Source organism: Typopeltis vanoorti, chromosome 12 (assembly GCF_054136105.1).
Source record: "Typopeltis vanoorti isolate ZY-2024b chromosome 12, IOZ_Tvanoo_1.0, whole genome shotgun sequence".
In the NCBI taxonomy this organism is placed as follows: Eukaryota; Metazoa; Arthropoda; class Arachnida; order Uropygi; family Thelyphonidae; genus Typopeltis; species Typopeltis vanoorti.
In genome coordinates, this window is record NC_143560.1 from 106982360 (window position 1) to 107005621 (window position 23262).

Consider the following 23262-nt stretch of genomic DNA (forward strand, 5'->3'; position numbering starts at 1 on the left):
TAAATTATTAAGATCATGACTCTGGTTAGCCATTCTAGCTTTTGTACTCTCATTTCCCCAAACTGTATCAAAAACTCCCTTGAGGTATAACGTAGTGAATTAGGATGAACTGCGTCGTTTACTCTGAATGGCCACAGCGTAGGCAACACAAAATTGTTCAAAAGGTCAATGTAACACTCGGTTGTGTTTTCTGGAAATTGCGACAAGTGGTTCTATTCTAAACCAGGAAACTCATACATAAGTATTTGTGCTACCACATTTGACAGATGGACGGTAAAAATATCTCTAAAGCCTTTTCTTCCGAGAGGAAGTGAGCAGAGCTCCTTTAGTATGAACTTTTTGAAGTTTGGTAGGCAGCGGGACTTCACCCTTCGCCCACCATCGCTGGTGGTGGTTGAAAGGCGGAGTCTGGCTCGAGGCTATTAATGAATCAAGCTTTCATGGGAGAGATTATGGCAAAGATGTGCTGCATCTAGCAACCCTGAAAACTTTAACAAGCTTTAAAGTTTTTTAGGTATTGATTTTTGAGTTGCTGGGTTAAAACCCCATTTTCCAAGGGAAAATGCTCTGCTTGCTTGTGCTAATGATCAGCTAACTTGGAAACCTGCAACATAAAGAACTAGAAAAAAAGCCTTGTCGGACAGTTTAGCGCAATGGAAGAAATGTCATTTCCATCAGAGCTTCCCCTGATGGGACGGTAGCCTTGTGTAATTGAATGATAATACATCATATCTAAAGATTTCATTTTCTGGATTTAAAGAGTGATTAGAATTTTAAAAAAGTTATTTGAAAAGAATGATTAGTTTTCACTCTATTATATAGTTTTCCAATGGTCTATTACTCCATCTGCTCTGAGCCGGACATTCGACAGGTACGAAGCAACCCAAGAGCAGAAGCCGAGGGTATGTAATTCAGTACTTAATGTTCGGGTAAACTTGTGCGTGTGTAGATGTCCTGAACTCCTGGTCGAGAGATTCTACTGGTGCATGACAGAATGAACGCACAATCTGGAGCCTTCGTAGCTCAGTCGTCATCAGCGATATCACTTGGTTAGAAAAACCTGAGTTCGAATCCTCTTCCGTACTCACTTCTATTCCATTCCATCAGTTTCTATGCTTTGCGTCTCTATCATCATCATCATGTGACGTGAGCCATATTTGTTTTCAGATTTTCAATTGTGCTGCATTCTGTAGAACTGATTGATAACTAATATGGCAACCTATGACAGCATCTCGATGGAAGTAAGCTAACTGCACCCTGTCAATTTCCAGTATTGTAAATAACTGCAGCCATATAGGAAGCATTTCTTTGTCTTTATACTTTGCAGTACTACATACAAATTTTCGATTACTGGTTGAATATTCAAAAAATAAAATAAAATAAATAATAATAATGGGGACGCTCTTTATAACTTATTCAAATGACATACATTGGACATGACTTACTTGGTAGTATGTAAATCTATTTCTTTGCCAGAAAATATGTTCTGTGTAGTGTTATTTTCAGTCATTCTACTCAGGACTTACCCCTAAAAGCAGTGCTGTAATTGGAATGAATTGAGGTGACAAATATGGTTTGAATTACTTTGCAATTTATTTTGGGTCAGTGTGGTCATAGTGAATGTTTTTTTTTTTAATTTTTAATTGTACTGTATTTCCGAGGGTTTTTACATCCATAAGAACACTGAAATTCACTCTTCAGCGTGAAAGAAAACAGAAATAAGAATAATGGTTATTATTCTGTTCTTCATTTTATCTGTCATTTGTTTTTTAACAGGATTGATATACTTCCATAAAATGTATTATTTGAAATTCATTCACTACATCTTTGAAACTTTTAATATTTATTCAGTATGTATTCCCCCCCCCCTCCCTTTGCCTTCTTGGATAGCTGCAATTTATTGATTTTGGTTGTGTCTATATGTGGTTGTTATATCCTATGATATAACTAGGTTTATAATGTTGTTCTTAATTTGGAAACAACAGCAGGGAAGGCTAATACAGTGATACTTGTCACAGATCAAGCTTCACTTCTTATAACGAGCCCGTTCACCTTGCTGAAAACATAGACCACATATTTGTTTGGAGTTAAGGTTGGAATCCGCGATGTCAGAAGCTGTGATCTCTGCGTTACCAAAACGGTCATCGGTATGTTGGAAATCTTCAAGGGCTGATTTATTCTTTTTTTTTTTTTTTTTTTTTTTTACTGAAAATTCTGTATGAAATACTTCCTCGCTTCAAAATAAAACAACAGCGTTGAAAAGCCAAACGGCTATTATTTCTGGCGAGGTTGATAAGTAAAGGGGATAAAAATCCCTTATTGTTTTTCAGCCAGTATGCGAAACTCTAAGATCGAAAACTACGAGCTAAACGTTTCATGCCGACGAATTGTCGGCGGATCCATGCGTAAGTGACCACTTGGTAGTCACTTACGCTTGGATCCTACCAAGTGGTCACTTCCGCTTAGATCCGCCGACAGTTCGTCGGCATGAAACGTTTAGATCGTAGTTTTCGATCTTAGAGTTTCGCATACTGGCTGAAAAACAATAAGGGATTTTTATCCCCTTTAAAAAACAACAGAGTATTTTTTTTTTGCTGTTTTTTAAATATTTCCTAGAGTTGAATTTGCGATGGAAGCACTCAAATTTTGGGCTTATTGTTTCTTTTCTCTAATACAGGATATGCAAATATCTCCTGACGACTGAGGTATTAAATTCCCAAAAATGAATATAGATGGTTCTGTATTAAAAATTAAGCTTAAGGACACAGTATGGAAGGGGAGAATACCATAAATTATCATCGTGTATAGGCTAGGACCATGCAAACATTTTAGATCCGAGTGCGAAATTCGTGCATTTGGAAGTACTACAACCTCTTTGGATATCATGGAAATGTAAAAAATATGGGAACCAGTTAATTCTTGCTGTAGAAAATTATTTACTGGGATAATATAAATGTTGAATGTTATTTAAAGACCAAAAATCGTTTATTTACTACTTGAACAAGTAATGTTACCTCGCCTTTCACTGGGATGAATAAATTTGTTCTTCACTAATAATTATTTGAGTTCGAAGCAATTTTTTTCTGACTAAGAAAGCAATAGATATTACTTCATGTAGTTTCATATTTGAGGAAAGTTATTTTCATGCATAAGAACAACCGAATATCGATATCATTTTTCTTTCATGAGATTTTTTTTTTCCCCGCTAAACTCTATTTTGCTTCCTTTCCCTTCCAAAATATATAATACATACAAGAACGCTGGACGTACCACGCAATACGCCTTCATAGTGTACCTGCGTTTCTAAAGACTACAGATAAGAGAGCTTCATGCAACTTTTTGGTCAGCCCTAATATTATACCAGTGTAGGAGTTAAATGTTATATCACAGTATGCCGATAAGTGTTATTCCATAAAGAATATATTATAGTAATTATGCAGGTTTATAGATAGGATATTCATCTCGGAATGATAATAACGATAATATACAACTGTTTACAATAATTACACTTCAGGCCATTCAAAGTTGTGTCCTGAAATCCGATAAAATTCTCTGTTGTATGGAAGATAGAACCGTCTCAGTTTATGAATCAGTTCTCGTGATACTGTGGGGTGTTTTCTGCCCTTACTTTCATTCAAACATTTCTCGTCGGTTTCATTTCTAACACAATAAAATCCTTTGGTTTTGTTATAGTAAAAGTTGGATTTGGTAATGCGTCGACCAACACCCAGGAAAGTTTCTATTTTCTCCACTTCGGATAACGGATCATGAATCAGTTTATCCCCATCTACCACGTGTATTTGGTTCTTACCGAACACTCTCAACCACCGTTGGAAGTAAATGGAATACATGCTAATCTTAACGGCTTTATAACTTATATTTATAGATCCATTGGAACTGAGAACAAGTTCTTCAAAGGTGGGCACATGGCGATCTTTTCTCGCTTTATTGGCCGCAAGTTGGGCATAATCTGACACGAGACGAACGACAGGGTCTCGCACAATGATTAACAGTTTAATTGTTTCATTCATGGCCCAGATGCGAACTGGCGCAGAAGGAGTAATGAAGTAAGCGGGACTTTTTTCGACTGTTACCTGATTAGGAAAAGAATAGGGCATCTTACGGCGGTACCATTCTAGACCTAAGTGATATTTGGAGTCATCGTCAAAGAAGTGAACCTCATCGGTTGCTTTCTGTATTAACGGATGGAGATTTAAGTATTCCAGCAAAGCTCGGGTTCCGCATTTACGTACTCCAACTATGATGCACTGAGGCAGATGCCTTTTTGTACGAGGGAATCTCACTCTGTCTTTAGTGTCAGGAACGAGAGCACGTTCATACGGATGAGACTGGGAGCATGTGATGGGCGTCATCCACATGTATCCATTGTACATTGCCAAAAGAAAGATTGCAAACAAGGCAGTCACACACAAGATGTAAAGCTGCTTTTTAAACAACACTCCCACGCTGCTGTTCCCCGTGATAAATCCTCTTCTGTCTTGGGAAACATGCGACCATGAATGAGAAATATGATAGATGGACAGTCGAGAAGGCTTTCTCACTTTCTTATTTGCTGTCATAATGCTTCAGCCCATCTGAAGAGAAAAAAAAAGTTTACACACATTAATGTCGAACTAAATCATAAATTCCTTAATAATGTTTTTCCCTTAATGAAAATAATAAAAATGTTTTAATTGCATAAAAGTCTATCGAAAATGCTTTAAATTCAAATTTCAATTTAAGAATTTATTTAAATGAACTGTACGATATATTTACACAGAACGTTAACCTATTAAATTGAACTATTGTCTAAATTCCTGATAAGCAAACATAATATAAAATGCAACAGGAAACACAATTATCAGACACATTTAGTTCCTGCCTGCCATTTTATGGAATTGGTTTTTTCTTCTTCAATCTCAATCAGTCCACTGCTGGACTAAGGTCTTCCCCAATTTTTTCCATTCTATTCTATTTTTAATAACCCTGAACTTTAATAACATTTTTAATAACCCTGAACTGTCAGCGTGACAGCTGACAGTTCAGGGTTATTAAAAATGGAGCGCTACACGAAAGAACAACGCATTTTCATTGTTGAGCCATATTTTAAAAATATTGAAGGTTTGGCAGCTACAGTTCGCAATTTTCATACAAAATATGGTCGGAATAGTGATTTAACTTCATCAACTGTGAAAAGATTAATTAAAAAATTCAAGGAAACTGGATCAATTAGTGATCTTATACACTCTGGCCGTCCTTCAACAAGTCGTTCAACAGAAAACACCGAAGCAGTTCGTGAGAGTGTTGCTGAGAGTCCAGGAACATCAATTCGGCACCGTGGTCTTGAATTGGGCATTTCGAGAAGCTCTCTACAGCGTATTCTCACGAAAGATTTGCATCTTTATGGTTAAGTTCAATTGACTCAAGAACTGAAGCCTACTGACCACACACAGCGAAGAGAGTTCGTTGAATGGATTATGGAACAACAACAAGTGGATGCTTATTTTTCGAACAAAATCATCTTCAGCGATGATGCTCATTTTCATCTTGATGGCTTCGTTAATCGACAAAATTGTCGCATTTGGGGTTCAGAAAATCCACAAGTGATTGTTGAGAAACAAATGCATCCACAACGTGTCACTGTTTGGTGTGGATTTTGGGCTGGAGGCATCATCGGTCCATTCTTCTTCGAAAGTGCGGCTGGTAAGGCAATAACAGTTAATGGTGCTCGCTATCGCGACATGATAATCCAGTTTTTTGTGCCTAAATTGCAAGATATGGATGTGGACGACATGTGGTTTCATCAAGACGGTGCCACATGCCGAGAAACAATTCAATTACTGCATGAGTCATTTCCTGGTCGTGTAATTTCCCGTTTTGGTGATCAGAATTGGCCGCCCAGATCATGTGACTTAACGCCGTTGGACTTTTTTCTTTTGGTATTTTTTTGAAGTCTAAGGTTTATGCCAACAAGCCCACGACCACCCATGCCTTGAAGGAGGAAATTGAGCGCTGTATCAACGAAATTCAGTCACATATATGCAAAACGGTCATGGAAAATTTCGACAAAAGAGTGCGTATGTGCCAGCAAAGCTGTGGAGGCCATTTACCCGATATGCTATTCCATGCATAACCCTATACTGTATACTTTATGAATCAATAAGAAATTACAATTTTTAATTAAAAACCTGTGTTTTCTATCAAAATTACTTCTTGCGTGAATTTTGGGACACCCTGTATATATATATATATATATATATATATATATATATATATATATATATATATATATATATATATATATATATATACCAGTATATATATATATTTTATTTTATTTTATTTTATTTTATTTTATTTTAATTATTATTATTTTTTAATTAATTTTTTTTTTCCTTCTTCTTCAATCTCAATCAGTCCACTGCTGGATAAATTTCGCCTTTCAATTAACAGGCCATAGGTTCAAATTCATCATGTAAAAATTTTGTAGATGATTGAAGATCTCCATCATCCAAAGGAAGACTACCAACAGTTTATTTAATGGAGGCCTGAAATGGCAAAATACCTTATTTGGCAACTTCCGCCTTCCAGTTAGAGCGAAGAGTTAGGTGTGGAGTTAGATCAGAGAATGTGGCAGTCACTCGCTGAATCTCCTCGGACGCACCAATAATGAGACAATTGCGTGTATTTACATTTGGAAAATTTGTGAAATCTCTAACATGTAGCGATGGATAATTCCGTTAACTGATGTTTTTCAGGAGCAAAGAGCGAGTCATACACTATATCAGAGGTCATAGCACAAAACACGATCACCATCCGGTTATTCCCATATGCTCATTTTCCTTTACTCGAATGCTATGCTTGTTCACAATACCTTTAAAACTAATTCTAAACATGAATTTTGTATGCCGTTGACCGAGGTAAATTCAGTTCGTGACTAACTTGATGCGTTGATTTCCAAGAACTGCAGATAGGACCTTTGAATACTATTAACAATCTGCATTGCTACCTTGAACTCTTTTATTATTATTATTATTATTATTATTATTATTAATAATATCCTACTCCACTGCAAATGTAGTAAAAGAGTAGGATAGTGTTAACAGCACCTTGAGAAAAAGAAATACGGAGTCTGTGTTCGGAGTAGGCAAATGGCACATTAAATACAAAATGCTACAAATTCAAAAAATAATAATAATAAAATAAAATAAATTAAATAATTGTAATACGTCTGCAATTTGCAGAAAATTAAACTAATCGGCTAGGGATTTTGGCGTGTTAGTAGACATGAAGTTGAAGTTCAAGGACAATGTAGCAAAGATTGCAAATACAACTAAAACAAAATTTACAATGCTGAAACGAAACTTTGACATGTAAAGATAAGGATGTTATTTTTACTCTTTACAAGGCCTTGATAAGATCTCACTTGGACTTGCGCGCAGGTCTGGTCTCCTGGTTTTCGTTGTGAATCTGATACAGTGGAGAGTGTGCAAAGCAGAATATTAAAATGATATCAGGATTGTGGAATACTGATTATGAAACATGAGAAAGAGGGGGGTGGTATGATTGAGATTTACAAATTTCTGAAAGGATCACACAGGGTTTCAGTTGATGGAATTTTCATTTTATGGAGGGTGGGAAAAAGGACATGAGGTTATCCTTGGAGCTGAGAATGAATGCTACTAGGGAGAGATCTAGATTTTATCTCATAGAGTGGTGCGTGATTGGAATGGCTTGCTATTGGATTTTATGTGTGCAAGAGCAGCGGATGAGTTCAAGAACAAGTATGACAGCTGGTTCGTGTAGTATGTGGCCTCCCTCGATGAGTCGCTGACTCCCTGGAGGTCTCTCTTAATAATAATAATAATATCATGTATTGCTTGCATTCGGTTTAATATAAAGATCGTGCTGATAATCGAGATACAGTGGTCTCCTATCATGACGTCAGGTGTCATGATCTTTCTGTTGACAATAATATACATTGCTTGGAAAGAAGTCAGCGGATATCCCCATGGGCAAGGTGCATCATGCCATGTAACGAGTCACATGTTTATAGCCGGTGTAAATTGGAGGAATATGATGCTCTCAAGTCAGTGCAACTCTTTTTAGGTGAAATGACTGCGATTTGTGTAGCGTGATTTGTCGCTCCTTGACACAGCTTTCCCGGCCTCCATGTTCCACTTTACAAGTTCTTTCCACCACTGAAGATGATGATGCTGCATGTTAATTCGTGTAATGTGGGGCTTACATATTGCGGTCCTGCAATGGAAACTCAGTAGAAATACAAGAAAACAATAATGGCAACATTGTCCAATGTAGCGATGAGTTTGAGTCTATCTGGTGTGAAGTGGAGGTTCTTCTTCTTCTTCAACCTTTTGGTTCTGTCCACTGCTGGACGAAGGTTCCCCCCCCCATGATTTTCCAGACCACTCGGTTTTCTGCCTCTCCCATCCATATCACTCCTGCAATTTGTTCCAGTTCATCCCTCCACCTTCTTCTCGGTTTTCCTCTTTGTCTTGTTCTATCCATTGGTCTCCACTCTGTTGTTTTTCTAGTTCATCTCCCGTCACTGCATCTGGCAATCCCATCTCCATTTAGCCTGTTTAGTGTATTCATACCTCTTTGAGATCTTATCCAGATATTTGTCTTCCTATCTCTTAATGTCATTTTTAGCATACTTTTCTCCATGTGATGTGTTGTTGTTCTCAGCTTTTGATTTAGGGCTTCTGTTAAAGTCCATGTTTCTCCTCGTATGTTAGGACAGGAAGTATGCACTGGTCGAAAACTTTCCTTTTTAGACTCATAGGTATGTCACTTCTGAATATGTCTCTCTTTTTCCCATAAGCCATCCATCGAAGGTGAATTCTTCGTTCAATCTCTTTTCTTTTGGCAATCCTCAATGAATAACAATTGGCCCAAATATACATATGAAGTAACTTGTTCTATTTCATGTTTTTCAACTTTGACAGTTCTATGGTTTATGTATTTATTCATCATTATTTTTGTGTTTTTTTTTTCTATTTATTTTTAATCCAATTACTCTGGAAGCTTATTTAGCTGATTTAGTTTTTCTTCCAGATCTTTAAGATTATATGCTATTAGCACAATATTATATGCAAATTTCAGATGATGCAGCCTTTCTCCATTTATGTTTATTCCTTTTGTTTTCGAATCAGGGCTTCTAAAGACTTCCTCTAGTGCAGCTGTAAATAATTTGGGAGATATGATGTCGCCTTTCCGGATGCCTTTTTGTATTGGGAACTTTTCCCCTGTTTTTATATAATTTAATTACAGAAGTTGCATTATTGTAAATATGTTGTAGTGTTTCAATATACGGTTTCTCAGTTCGCTGGGTTTAAAGTGCTTTTAGTGTTTAACTGAATCAAATGCTTTTCGTAGTCTATATAGGCCAGACATAAGGATTTATTGTATTCAATTGATTTTTCAATGAGCTGTCTTAATGTGTGAATATGGTCAAAAGTATTGTAATTCTTTCCAAATCCAGCTTGTACACAGATTGCATTCCCTCTAGTTTAGATTTTATTCTCTTATTTATCATTTTTGTGAAGACTATATATGGTGGGGAGTAGGCTTATAGGTGTATAGTTTTTAATTTCTTCCTTATTGCCACTTTTAAAAATTAATATTAGAAATGAACTGTTCCAATTTTTTGGAATTTTTCTGTGTTACACATTTATTAAAGAGTTTAGTCAGCTGTTTGATAACAGGGCTTTCTCCCAGTTTTAAGAAGTGGAGGTTAACAGAATGAAATATATGGTGGGGTGTTGCTACAGACCTGGCGGCTCAGTTGTAGGGAACGAAGAAATGCATCGCCAATTTAGCCTTATGGGCTAAGGGAATGATCATTATCGGCGACTTTAATTTTCCAAACATTGTTTCGGTAGAAGAGAAATTTCATGATAAGAAAGAACAGGAATTTATTGAATTGTTGCGAAACAACTTTCTCAAGCAGCATGTGAAAGAAGGAACTCGGAGTCAAAGAGTGTTAGATTTGCTCATAGCGTTAGAAGGGATGTCTGTCAAGAATATGACTATTTTACCACCAATTGGTGACAGTGATCATGCTGTTCTTTCTTGGGAAGTATATACTTGTATTGAAGCTCCGATTAAAACAGGCTATGCTGAAATACAAAGCTGGAAATTATGATCAAACTAGGAGAATACTATCTTTGGTCCCATGATATCAGTTACTGAATGGAAAAAATGTCAGCAATGCATGCGAATCTATATACAAGTGCTTGAATGAGGCGGTATCTCAATGTATCCCTAGTGTTCGAAGAATAAATAGGTTGGGAGTGAAATCGATGTGCAGCCTTACTATGCAAGAGATCCACATGAAGAAGATGATGTCGTGGAAAGAATATCGTAAGAATAAGAGTGAGAGGAGTTATGAAATATATAAAGCAGAGGCCAGAAAAATAATAAGAGTAGCAGTAGCTTAGGCGCTTTTGACAAGATCAATATCAAGATAAGGAATTGTGATGTGACTGGTTGTTTAGATGATGATGTCATTGTGTGTGTGACGTCTTGAGATTGGAATGTTTGGTGAAGTTATTTACAGTCTGGTGAAGGTATCTACAGATATAACAAATTGTCACTTTTCGGTTCATTTGTACTTTATTAAAAAAATTACAATTTCTTTATTTGGTATGGTCTCTGTTTTTAATTCCCCCATCACTAGAATGTATTGTCGGTAAAGTTTTGAAATAAGTTTCGACTCGCAGTCCATTGATTTTAAACTTTTATCGTGTACAGAATGGTCACATTTCAACTGAAATCTTCTCCACTAAAAATTTTGGCTATTAATTTAATACCCAATTCCTTTTGCTTCCAAGCGTTGACACAGTTTCTTGAAATATTTGAGGGCTTGCATGAACAAATAAGACTTTAATTCACTGTGTGGATTTTCAAAAAAAGTGTCTGGTTAGTTTGTGGCAAAAAATTTCATAAGAAAAAAATTTCATTTGTACTTTATTCATTTCCAAACATATAATTACATTATTATCTATCACATCTGTCTTTTTTTCATTCTCCTAATAGAATAGTATTGTTCATTTAAGTTTACACATTTTATTTGACTGAAATATTATTTACAATGTTATATATATATATTTTTAAATCTGACATTCAGAAATTAAACAAAGTGAAAATTGCTTTCTATTTTGTTCGTTATATTACTGCAACATTAGCAGCCATAGGGTATGATTTTCCAATGCATGTGCAAACGTGTTTTACTTTTTTTCATTTCTGTTCTTGGGAACTTGTTACTGAAGTAAAATTAAGGGTTACACCATTTGTTCATTTAAATTTGCACATTTATTTGAGTGACATATTATTTACGAATTGTATATACTGAATCTAAAACACAGAAAATAAATAAAGTGAAAAATACAATCTATTTTTTGTTCTTTAGTCCCTACCCTATCCTGACCATTACTTCAAAAATGAAAGTGTGAGGAAAGGTAAAATTTTTATTTGTGTTATCTGGAGAGTACAAACCTTTTTTCTATATCAAACTTTAAGTTTAAGTCATGTTTTGGGTTAAATTATCTGCTCTCTCTGTAAAACCACCAAATTCTAACAGATCGGATTTTCAAGTATGTGAACGAAATGTTTACAGATAACTCAATGTCAATAGGTAGAATTAGACAATTTTCTAAATATTTAATTACAGGATATCATGTTTCCCAATGTTCCTGGCATTAATTTCACATCAGTGATTTTTTTTACAATAATTAAACAGAATTGTATTAAGGTCTAAAGTTATGGATTTAAATATCAAATTCTAAACAGAATATATGAGTATAAATTTCACTGTGGAAGACACAACAACAACACACATATTTGTTCATTTAAGTTTTACAAATCCATATTTTATTTTGCTGAAATATTATTATTTACAGAGAAAAAAAATGTGAAACTTGTAATTACCTAAAAATATTTCACAATATTTAGTTTACACTCTTAACATTTTTGAAAGATTTCAATAAAGAAAATGTTGATTACTCACTGTTTCTTGGTTACATAACATCAAAATAGTTGGTCACACAATAGTTTTTAGATCAGATACCATACTAAGTACAGCTCCATACATTTGATATTGTGTTAGTCTGGAAATGACACCATGTCTCATTAAGCTTTCTGTGTATCCTTTTGTCACCAGATATACACAAGCAGTTTTTGTAAAATGTTCATAAGTATCCCAAAATAAAGAATTTTTATCAAATTAAATAAAATCTTGAAGACCTAATTTTACCATTGATGTATTTAGATGATTAGCGATAATTTTCCCATGATATGAATTGGTGGTAATTCAGTTTCCAAAAATAGTAAATGATTATATATAAATTAGGTATTATATATGAAACTAAAGAGAATCCCAAACAGTTTCAATATTCTGCAAGCAAAAAAAAAAAACTGTACATAGCAGAATGATTTTAAGGAATGCCGATGGTAAGGAGGTCACTGAATCAGTCGATATAGTAGAATTACCGAGCGAACAATTTGGAAGAGTATATCATCCAGCTGATGACATTGAAAGAATGAAGGAACCATTAGTTTATATGGGAACTGTGATGAATGAATTGGAGGTGAATAGTCTATTACAGAACCTTAATGTGAATACATCTGTGGGATTGGATGGTATACCGGCACGGGTCTTACGTGAAGCGGCTAAAGAATTATCAGTGCCCTTGACCATGTTGTTTAATCTGAGTCTTGGGCCAGGTTTAGTCCCAAAGGTATAGAACAAGTGGAAAATAGTTAAGAGTGTAAACTAAATATTGTGAAATATTTTTAGATAATTACAAGTTTTGAATTTTTTTTCTCTGTAAATAATAATATTTCAGCAAAATAAAATATGCATTTGTAAAACTTAAATGAACAAATGTCTTGTTGTTGTATCTTCCACAGTGAAATTTATACTCATATATTCTGTTTAGAATTGATATCTAAATCTAGTGATGGGGGAATTAAAAACAGAGACCATAGCAAATAACAGAATTCTAGTTTTCTGAATAAAGTACAAGTGAAGTGAAAAGTGACAATTTGTTATTATATCTGTAGATACCTTCACCAGACTAGAAAAAACAGTCGTACAAAATTCTAACAATACGCCTGTTAGAATTTGATTATTTTACAGAGAAACAGCATATATTTTAGCCCATCACATTACTTAAACTCTTAAAAAGTTTGTTGTCGTAAATAAAAAGGTATTGTTGTAGCATGCAGTAACAAGGAATCAACATGAATGTATCACATAATGCTCACCATTGGAAAAGAAAAATCAAAAACATTAATAAACTTTATAGCCAGATCCATTCTTTTTTTAAATGATACCAAATGATGAAAACAATATGTGTATGAATTTCAAAACTTTGAAAAAAGCTGTGAATTTCTTGTGTGCTGTGATTATAAATATTTATTTGAAGGTAAACATTTTATTTTTCTTTACAATTTATCTTTCTTTCTGAGCTAATATTCATTTGAAATAAGAATAAATAATTATTTATTTGTATTGGAAAGAATATCTAATATAATAATTGTGTTAAAATAAATAAATATATATATATATATATAAATATCCGTACTGTGATATAAATGTCGGGCTAAGAGGACAACAGTCAATTGGGACTAATGGAAATGAGATTTACATAGTTGAACTATGTAAAAACCATAGTTCAACTTGTTTTGAAATGTCCCATGGAGAAAAATCACATGAATTACATGTAAGCACCAATGGCAAATCATACACTATGAACATCAGCACAAATGTTAAATCAGAAGAATAAAAAAAATACTGTCTTTTTCACTTTATTTAATTTCTGTATGTTAGATTCAGTAAATACAATTTGTTAGTAATATTACACTTAAATAAAAGGTAACATAGAAATTAACAAAGTATGTATTACAGAGCTAATATTCATTTGAAATAATAAGAAATAACTATTTATTTGTTGTGCTGACAAAAGAAGTTTCTAAAAGAGAACGCTAATGGAGAGTGCAAAACCTTGTACATAAAATAACTAATGCTAAATGGAAAAAAATAAATAAAAAAAAATTTCAGTTACAGAAATAGGTTAAGAGCACAAGGAATCGAAGGTAAAATTAATAGTTAGAGAAGGACAATCAGTTATTTATTTATTTCTTTTTTGCTAAGTTATTCGGATTAGAATTATATGTATTGGTTTAAAAATAAAATAAAATAAAATGTAAGAATTAATTTACTACAGCAACAATTTCCCACGGGAACGAAGACTTCTACATGATTCCTCACCTGGGTACAACAATTTTGCAACCGGATAAGAGACATATTTTTAAGATAAGATTTAATGGGAAATCTACAGTGTGGGAAAATAAATTCACATAAAATGTATTTATTTATTAATTTTGCTCAGTTATTCTGTTAGAATATGTAGTTAAACTGAATTTTAAAAGTAAAATGTAGAAAATAACCAATCAATTTGAAAACAAAAAATCATTTCACTCGTCAGAATTCCATACTCTAACAGCACTCTGAATTCCAAACAGGAAATAACACATACCCTCAACAAAAGAGTACATAGACTTTCCCACCAAGCTTAGGAAAACAGCATGAGCAACTGTGGGAAGGAATTAATGCAGAGAACCAATCGGATAATAATCTAAATTAAGTAGTCAACTAGATTTTCTGGTTATTTACAGAAATATCTTTCAACTGATGTGTTTTGTGTGTTTTTGTGCTGTGAATATATGTTAAAATCAACAATTTGGAGTAAATATTGTTTTCAGAACCTAGCTAGCTAGTTCCAAAATGCCCCATTCTGAAAAGTAAATTAATCTTTTTTGTTTAACATAAACATACCATGTGATACTTGTAATTTCAATGGCCAGTGATCGTATGTTTGGTAAGCGCAATTCTAATTCTAATACTGAATAGTTTTTTTTTTTTCATAAGATTTATCATAGGGTACATACTTTAGAGTATTACCATGGGATACATTAGCGACTTTTCATGTCTAATGTTTGTGGTTGAGTGACATCAGCATATAATTAAATTATTCTTTTAAGCTCGAAACGCTCTTGCCATATAGACTCTACTCTACTTTAAGAATTCCCATAACCTTTAACAGGAAAGAAATACCCCAAACTGTATTGGAAAATTAGTACTGCCATCTATAGACAACCAACACAAAACTTGACTACAATGACAGATGTTTGTCACCCTGGGAAATTTCCAAGATATCTTATCTCAAAAACATCGCCCACATTTCCATTGGCAAACCCAAAATACCTGATATCACAGAAAGACATATGTTCTCCAGAAATTTCCAAACACATAACGTCACGATTCCTTATCTCTAAAAACACCCACAATGCTAAACGCGAACCAACATACCACGTGATGTCTCTTACAAAATGGGGCCTCCAGCGAAATTCCAAACATTTCAAACTCTATGATATCACTACCATCACCCGCAATTCCATATTGAAACCATTTGCTTATTTACACCTCATAACAACACATATCCAAGACAAGAACGCGCATCCCCCATTCACCCTACCCCTATTTTGTTCAGGGTGTCCCACTAATGAATCCTTATCTCTGACCTTTTCCATTCAAATCAATAACGTGACTTATTCACAACAAACAAATTACGTCACTAATCTTCATCTGATAACCGCACATATCCTGGACACGGCCGCACTTCCCCCATTCACCCTACCCCTATTTTGTTCATAGTGCTGCACCAATCACGACACGAATCCTTATCTCTAAACAGCACCCACAATTCCATACGCGAACAAAAAACAACGTGACGTCACTGCCACATATGTTCCCCAGAAAAATTCCAAACACATGATGTCACATACACAAAAACCTCATCATCTTACCAACCAATCACGTTACGATTCCTTATCTTTTCTTGATCTTGATCTTGTCAAAAGCGCCTCCCCTACTACTAGTGAGTATTGTGAGACAAGGTGAAACAGAGTATGAAAAGAAATTGGTCATGCAAGCATAACGATAAAATTCTTTTGGAATTTTATCGTTATACCGCAAAAGAAAGAATGAATATGGAAGGATATCTTTATTGAATGCAGATGGAACACGAGTGTCGGAAGCTAAGGAGATTTTTCAGTTAATGAGTGCTCAATTTGCTATGCTATATCAACCAGGTGTATGCAACGTGGTGCATAGTGTTACTGCTGCGTTGGATGAAGAGTTAGATGTTCGTGAAAATGAGATTGAAGAGCTCTTGCATAACCTGGATAAGAATTTGTCAATAGGGACAGATGGAATATCAGCCCGTTTCCTAAAGGACTGTTCAGCTGAATTGGCCTAGGCCTTTCACACATTTGTATAACTTGAGTCTCAGCTCAGGAATGATACCACAGGAATGTAAGGAATGTATGGTAGTTCCATTGCACAAGAGTGGTGCAAAAACTGATGTGTCTAACTACCGACCTCTTAGTATCTCTGATGTGGTAGTGAAGATTTTAGAGAAGTTGGTAAGAACTCGCATACAGAAATGGGTAGACAAGCATTCTATACACTGCTGGGAACAGCATGGGTTTACTTACTAAAGGAAGGTCATGTTTTTAGCAATTTGCTCGTATTTTATAACAATGTTACGGCCGAGTTGGGTAAAGGGAATGGATACACTATAATAATGTTGGATTTTTATAAGGCATTTGATAGGATATCACACGAGAGCTTGTTGCATAAACTGGAGAATGTGGGATTGGAATACAAACTCTTGACTTGGATCATGGGATGGTTGAGAGACAGATATCAAAAAGTGGTATGCAGTGGGTGTGAATCGGCCAGATTGAAGGTAACTAGTGGTGCACCTCAGGGTTCAGTCCTTGGGCCATTATTGTTCAATCTATACATTAATGACATCAAGCTGGGTCTATCATCAGATTTGCAATCGTTTGTTGATGATGCGAAGATAGGCAAGGCAATCAGGGATGCTACTGATATTCAGCAACTACAAAATGATTTGAATAGACTGTAAATCTGGGCAAACGAAAATGGCTATCAGTTTACTGTTAGTAAGTGTAAAGTTATGCACTTTGGCGTGATTAGCGTTCCAACGGCATATTATACACCCTCTGTCCAAAAAAGAAACCGAACTTTTCGAAAATAGAAGAAACTGATGGTGCCACCTGTTGTATCTTTTTGTTGTCGAAAACGGCAACCTTCATTAGTGTTGTGTCAACTGTTTATAACATGTGTTTCATTAAAAGCCGAGTTACAGTACCAAGAGTGACAGTGTTTTGACGAACGGTAGGAAAATGAGTTTCAAACAGATAGCTGCGATTGACTTTTGTGTTAATTTTGTATTTGAAGCATCTATTGCTTCAAAAAGTAAACGGTGATGAATGCTTATCCGTATGCAAGTTTACGAGTGGTTTAAGCGATTTCAAAGTGGTCGTGAGACGCTTGAGGACAACGAAAAGCCGGGCCGTCCAAAAACTGGACTGAGCGAAGTTAACATCCAAAAAGTGCTTGATTTCATCAAAGAAAATAAAACCCGAAATCGTCCGTGAGATTGATTGAAGATGAATTGGGGATTCCAAAATCAACTGTGCACAACATTTTGACGGAAAGTTTGGCCTTCGTAAATTGAATTCGCGATTTGTTCCCCACAAGTTGCCCGACGACCAAAAAATGTATCGAATTGAACACTGCAAGGACTTCATTAAAAACCGCTCGTAATGACTCAAACTTCCCTGAAACGATCGTTACTGGTGACGAAACGTGGTGTTTTGAGTATAATCCCGAAACAGAGTGCTGAGTGGAGACCACCAAAAGAGGGGCATCCGAAAAAAAGTCGCTTGGAGAAGTCAAAAGTAAAGACAATGCTGATTTATTTCTACGATTCCAAGGGCATTATCCACAAAGAATTCGTTCCGCCTGGCCAAACGGTCAATGGTGAGTTTTATCTCGAAGTTTTGAAGCGATTGATAGCGAGAATTCTTCGCGTACAGCATGAATATCGTGACGACCGACCGTTCGTCAAAACACACTGTCACTCTTGGCACTATAACTCGGCTTCTAATGAAACAAATGTCATAAACAGTTGACACAACACTAATGAAGGTTGCCGCTTCCGACAATAAAAAGTACAACAGGTAGCGCAACTAGTTTTCTTCTATTTTCGAAAAGTTCGGTTTATTTTTGGACAGAGGGTGTACTAGCGGGGTTATGCTACAAGAAACTCAAGAGGCAATGGATAATTTCAAAGGTCACATAGCAAAAGTTGCAAATACAACTCAGAAGATAATTTCTATGTTGAAGCGAACCCTGACATGTAAGGATAAGGAAGTAATTTTGCCTCTTTGTAAGGCTTTGATAAGACCACACCTGGATTACTGTGCGCTGATTTGGTCTCCCGGTTTCCAATGGGATAAAAAGCTGTAGAAAGGGTGCAAAGAAGAGTTACAAAGATTAGATCCGGATTATGAGATTTTGATTATGAGGACAGATTACGAAATGTGGATTGCAGATTATGGTTAACAGGAGAAAGAGGATTGATATGATAGAGGTCTATAAACTTTTGAATGGGTGTTATAGCATTTCAACTGATGAAAATTTTCGTTATATGGAAGGCGGTGAGAGAACACGGGGGGAATCCATGGAAGTTAAGGTTGTTCTCAGTCAAGAAAGGGGTAGCAGCTAGGTTTTTCTCCCAGAGAACAGTGAGTGCGTGGAATAATTTGCCCTTAGGGGTAGTGAATTCATCCAGTGTAAATGAATTTAATGGAAGGTGTGATAGCTGGGTTGGGTAATTTACAGCCTCCTTCGATGAGTTTTTGACTCCCTGGAGGTCTCAGATAATAATAATAATAATTCACCCAATACCTTAAATTCATTCACACGAAGCATTCACAACCAGCTCTGGCAACGCATTCCACCCATTCACAACCCTCCAGGCAAAAAATCTAGTCCTAACAACCTTGTTAACCACACTGTTACACAATCTCCACCTGCACTGGTCTTAAAAAAGTCATCAGTATCAATCCTATAACACCCCTTTAATAATTTATATGCCTCTATCATATCTCCTCTCCTACGTTTATCAGCTAGTTTTTGGAGTCCATAGACTTTCAATCTATCCACGTAGGAAACATCCCACGGACCTGCAACAATCTTTTGTAACTCGCCTCTGAATCCTCTCTACCATTTCTTCTTCACCAAGAAATTCAGGTGACCAGATCTGTGCGCAATAATCCAAATGCGGGCTTATAAAGTGGGACAATCACTTCTTTATCTATGCTTGTCAGTATGTTCTTCAACAACCATGTAATTTGATGTAATGTTTTGACAACCTTTGTAATATACCCTATAAACTTAAGTTCTCTGTCCACAATAACTCCAAAGTCCCTTGCCTCGTCAACTTCTTGCAGTTCAGTTCCATTAATATAGTAAACAGCATGTGATCTTATCATCCCGAAGTGCATCACCTTACACTTAGCCACGTTAAACTGACAGCCATTTACCTTATCCCATACAGTCAGTGTATTTAAGTCATCCTGCAAGATATCTACATCATCTGAATTGACTATCGCTCTTCCTAATTTTGCATCATCAGCAAAAAAGTGGATATTTCCTTTCAAATTATTTCCAATATCATTAATGTACAAATTAAACAAGCCCTGAGGTGCACCACCAGTCACCTACCTTCTCCTGGGCTCAGCTCCTCCATAAATCAATCTTTGATATCTATCCACAAGCCACTCTCTAATCCAAATCACCAGCATCTGATCCATACCGATTTGCTCCAATTTGTGTAACAGAGTTCCGTGTGGAGTCCTGTCAAATGCCTTCGCAAAGTCCATCGGTATCACTGAGTAAGGATTTCCTTTATCCAACTCCACTGTTACTTTGTTATAGAAAGTAAGCAAGACTGCCCTTCACAAACATGTTGCCCCTTATAAAGTATCATATTGCTGTCCACCCAGTTCTGAATTCTAATTTTTATCAATTTCTCTAAAACCTTAACCATCACTCCAGATATACTGATTGGTCTATAATTTGCTACCTCTGTCTTGCAACTCCCTCATGCAGTGGAATTATCTTCCCCTCTTTCCACTCTATTGGAACTTTACCAGAACTGAGGTTTAAATTAAGCAGCCTGGTTAGAGGAGGTGCTAATTCTCTTGCACATTTTCGTAACACATGGGCCGATATGCCATCTAACCCAATGGCAGTGTTAGCATTAAGGTTCTGTAATATATTAAGCACCTCTATTTCGTGTATCTCTAGACTCTCATCAGTCAATGACACATTCGGCACTACAGTATCACAACCAAGATGGTACACTTTTGCAAAATGATCACTAAGTAACTCAACTATTTGATTTACTTCTGTAATTTCCCTACCATCAACACCTTTTAAAGTCATTCTTCCATAGTTAATCCTCCTTTTACTTGCGACATAGTCCAAAAGAACTCCTTAGGATTTCTTTTGGACTCATCAGCTATCATCCTCTCATAATTAGCTTTGGCTTTCCTTACCATACAGGTTACTCTCTTTGCCTGTACCTTGTACTGCTCATGAGAACGCTAATCACCTTTTTCTTTATACCTCCACCACAACACTTTTTTTATTAGCAACTCCTGCTTAATAATATTATTCATCCATCTTACTCCTACTTGATTTCTCCTCCTGACTCTGGGAATGCATTTACAATTACACAATTAATACAGTTACACATTATTTAAATGAGTCTCTTAAACTTTTCATTGTTTGACACTTCTTGGTTGAGTTTGCCATAAAAATATGGAGAGTGCAGCCTTCTAGCGTGATGAGAGAAACAGTTTTTCCATTTGTTACTACTTAATAATGATCTAATGGGCATACTAAGTTTAATATTTATAAATTTTGCAAAAGCTATATATCTCTGGTACATTCTTGTTTTCAAATGACATTGCGATTCAAAGTCCCATTTGTTAAACAATTTATAGAGTAGAGGACAAGCTTGCTATCCTCCTTGACTCAGAAGTTCAGAGTTACGGCAAATATTTCACAATTAAGAGTTAATTGTGAAAATGCTTTTTATACTAATCACTTTCGAATGTAGAAAATCAGCGGAAACTGAAAACTGAAAGAATGCTATCCGAAGGTACGTGAATCTGGCGTAAATTATTCCGAGCTGGTAGTTTGTTATGCTCTGCAGAACAGTCCTGCGTAAAAAGAATATCATGGAGATTGTTAAATTACAGTACGTCATTTTTAATAATTGCGTAGTGAAATGTTGAGTCCTATAATTATATATTTGCAACTATTGCATTATAAACTATTCTCCTACCATTTAAGCGTGTTTTGATTTTAACCATTTCGATTCTAATGGAAAGGGGAAAGTACCACGTATTTTCGATTTTTCTGCTGTCCATTTCAATAGCTCACATATTTTTGAAAATTAACAAATGATTTGAATATTCATCAATCATAACTTCAGTCATTGATTTCCCAAATTTATTATTCAGGAAATTGCAGTTGCATACTTGAATAGCAAAAGAAAATGTTCTCGTTACTTGTAAATTTAAATCGAGTAAAATAAATGCATGACGTAGTTAACTTTTGGGTCGAATTTCTTAATTGATCTTTAGGATGCATTACGTTTGCGCATCTTATTATGCAGTAGACTCTTTCCATAAGAAAATGACACTTATCAAGGATTTAAGCGCGCGGAAGAAACTCAATTGATTTTTAGCCCTTAATTTATGTTTTGCTGTACCTTAAGTCTTATCTTTCCTTGCACTTCCAGTAGATTAAGTTTGCTCGTTCGTTTCTCTCTCTCTCGTTCACTTTCTCATCCTTTGTAGTGAAGCCATTTTTCAAGTATCTGAAAAGTGTACATTACCCGCCACACAGCCTACGTAAATATGCAAGAAACAATTTTCTAAATCCCACCGCTGTAACAAACCTGCGTTAGACGGGTTTACTCGTTCCCGTTTCCATAGCAACTGGCTTGTTTTGTTGTAAGAACATTCAGTTTGTTTCCTCGAACTACACTTTGAATGGTCGTATCATCATTATTTAATGTGCGCTCCTTGGTATTACGGTAATTTGGAACGTACGGAGGATGAAGCCTTTTCCGCCGCCGCGTGGGGTCACAGAAAGACCAGCTTTGCAACTGTACACCTGCAATTTCACGTGCGTGATAGTGTAACTCTCTCTCTCTCCCTTTGCTTTTATTATTATTATTTTTATTTTTATTTTATTTTCGGTCTTCTGCTCTGTATTCTCACGCAATGCAAAATGTCCTATTTATGTTCCCAGCCGTACTTAAACAAGGTTATATGTAGCAATATCAAAGCAAACTCGATGGAAGGATAGATTTTTTTTTTTCCCATTTCTTATACAAGCAAAAGAAATAAGTTTTTATTCTTGTTAACTATGTTTATGATTTCATACACTTGCAAGCAAATGGAAAAGTTTCTCTATTTCAGACGGTGAAATTTAAAAAAAAAAAAAAATGTAGAAATAGAAATTCTCGCTAAGACGTAGAAAAATTCTTCCGAAACACTATCGTAAGATCAGCTGAATAAATAAAATTTCAGTTTAATTTCAACTAATTTTAACGGCATTAAACATCAATTTATATACCATTTTTAGGTTTTTGTTAAGTATACGACGATTAATTTCGCTTCAGAAACTTCTATAGCAAAAAAGACGCCGATATTCGTATTGCCAATGTTTGCCTTAAATCTTTTACATATTTTTATATCGGTTTTCATATTAAGAAAACTATCATTATACTTTCTACCTGCTCTTTCAATTGCTTATCTTATATTAGTGTTAGTAATTGTTATGCTTGTTAGTAACCGTTAGAATCAATTTTTAGGTGGTGTGTTTAACAAAATACATCAGTGCCAATAACGTTTTGTCCCTTCAATCGTACATAAGTCTTTCTAACTGGACTGATTTTATTAACATTCGGTAATTGGAATCATTACAAAAGTTTGTCGAACTATTATAATGATTGCGTCACTAAGACCATATAAATATGAAGCGCAACGGAACAAGACGCATCTCGAAATTACCGGTATATACATCATAATAACTCTTCTTTGCTGGATAAAGTTAAATAAAACCTGAGATTTAGTATGAAGAAATCTGTGTAACTCGGTTTTGGTTTCAAGTAATTAATTTTCTGATTAAAATGGTATTTTATGCAAAATATGATAAAATTATTCGAATTTATATGAATAACTTCACAATTTGCTGAATGTAGTTTAAGGAAATTT

At 35.3% G+C, this 23262-nt stretch overlaps 1 protein-coding gene across 2 annotated transcripts in view; it reads right to left on the minus strand.

Moving 5' to 3' along the window:
* Positions 1–3409: 3409 nt before the first annotated feature.
* Positions 3410–23262, minus strand: part of LOC150101115 (heparan sulfate glucosamine 3-O-sulfotransferase 1-like) — a 117371-nt gene continuing 97518 nt past the window's right edge. For both annotated transcript variants that reach the window (XM_090401996.1, XM_090401997.1), the window contains one exon: positions 3410–4595. In XM_090401996.1, coding sequence (XP_090258122.1) covers positions 3504–4580 — 1077 coding nt within the window. In that variant the 5' untranslated portion in view covers positions 4581–4595 and the 3' untranslated portion in view covers positions 3410–3503. The remainder of the gene's footprint in view (positions 4596–23262) is intronic.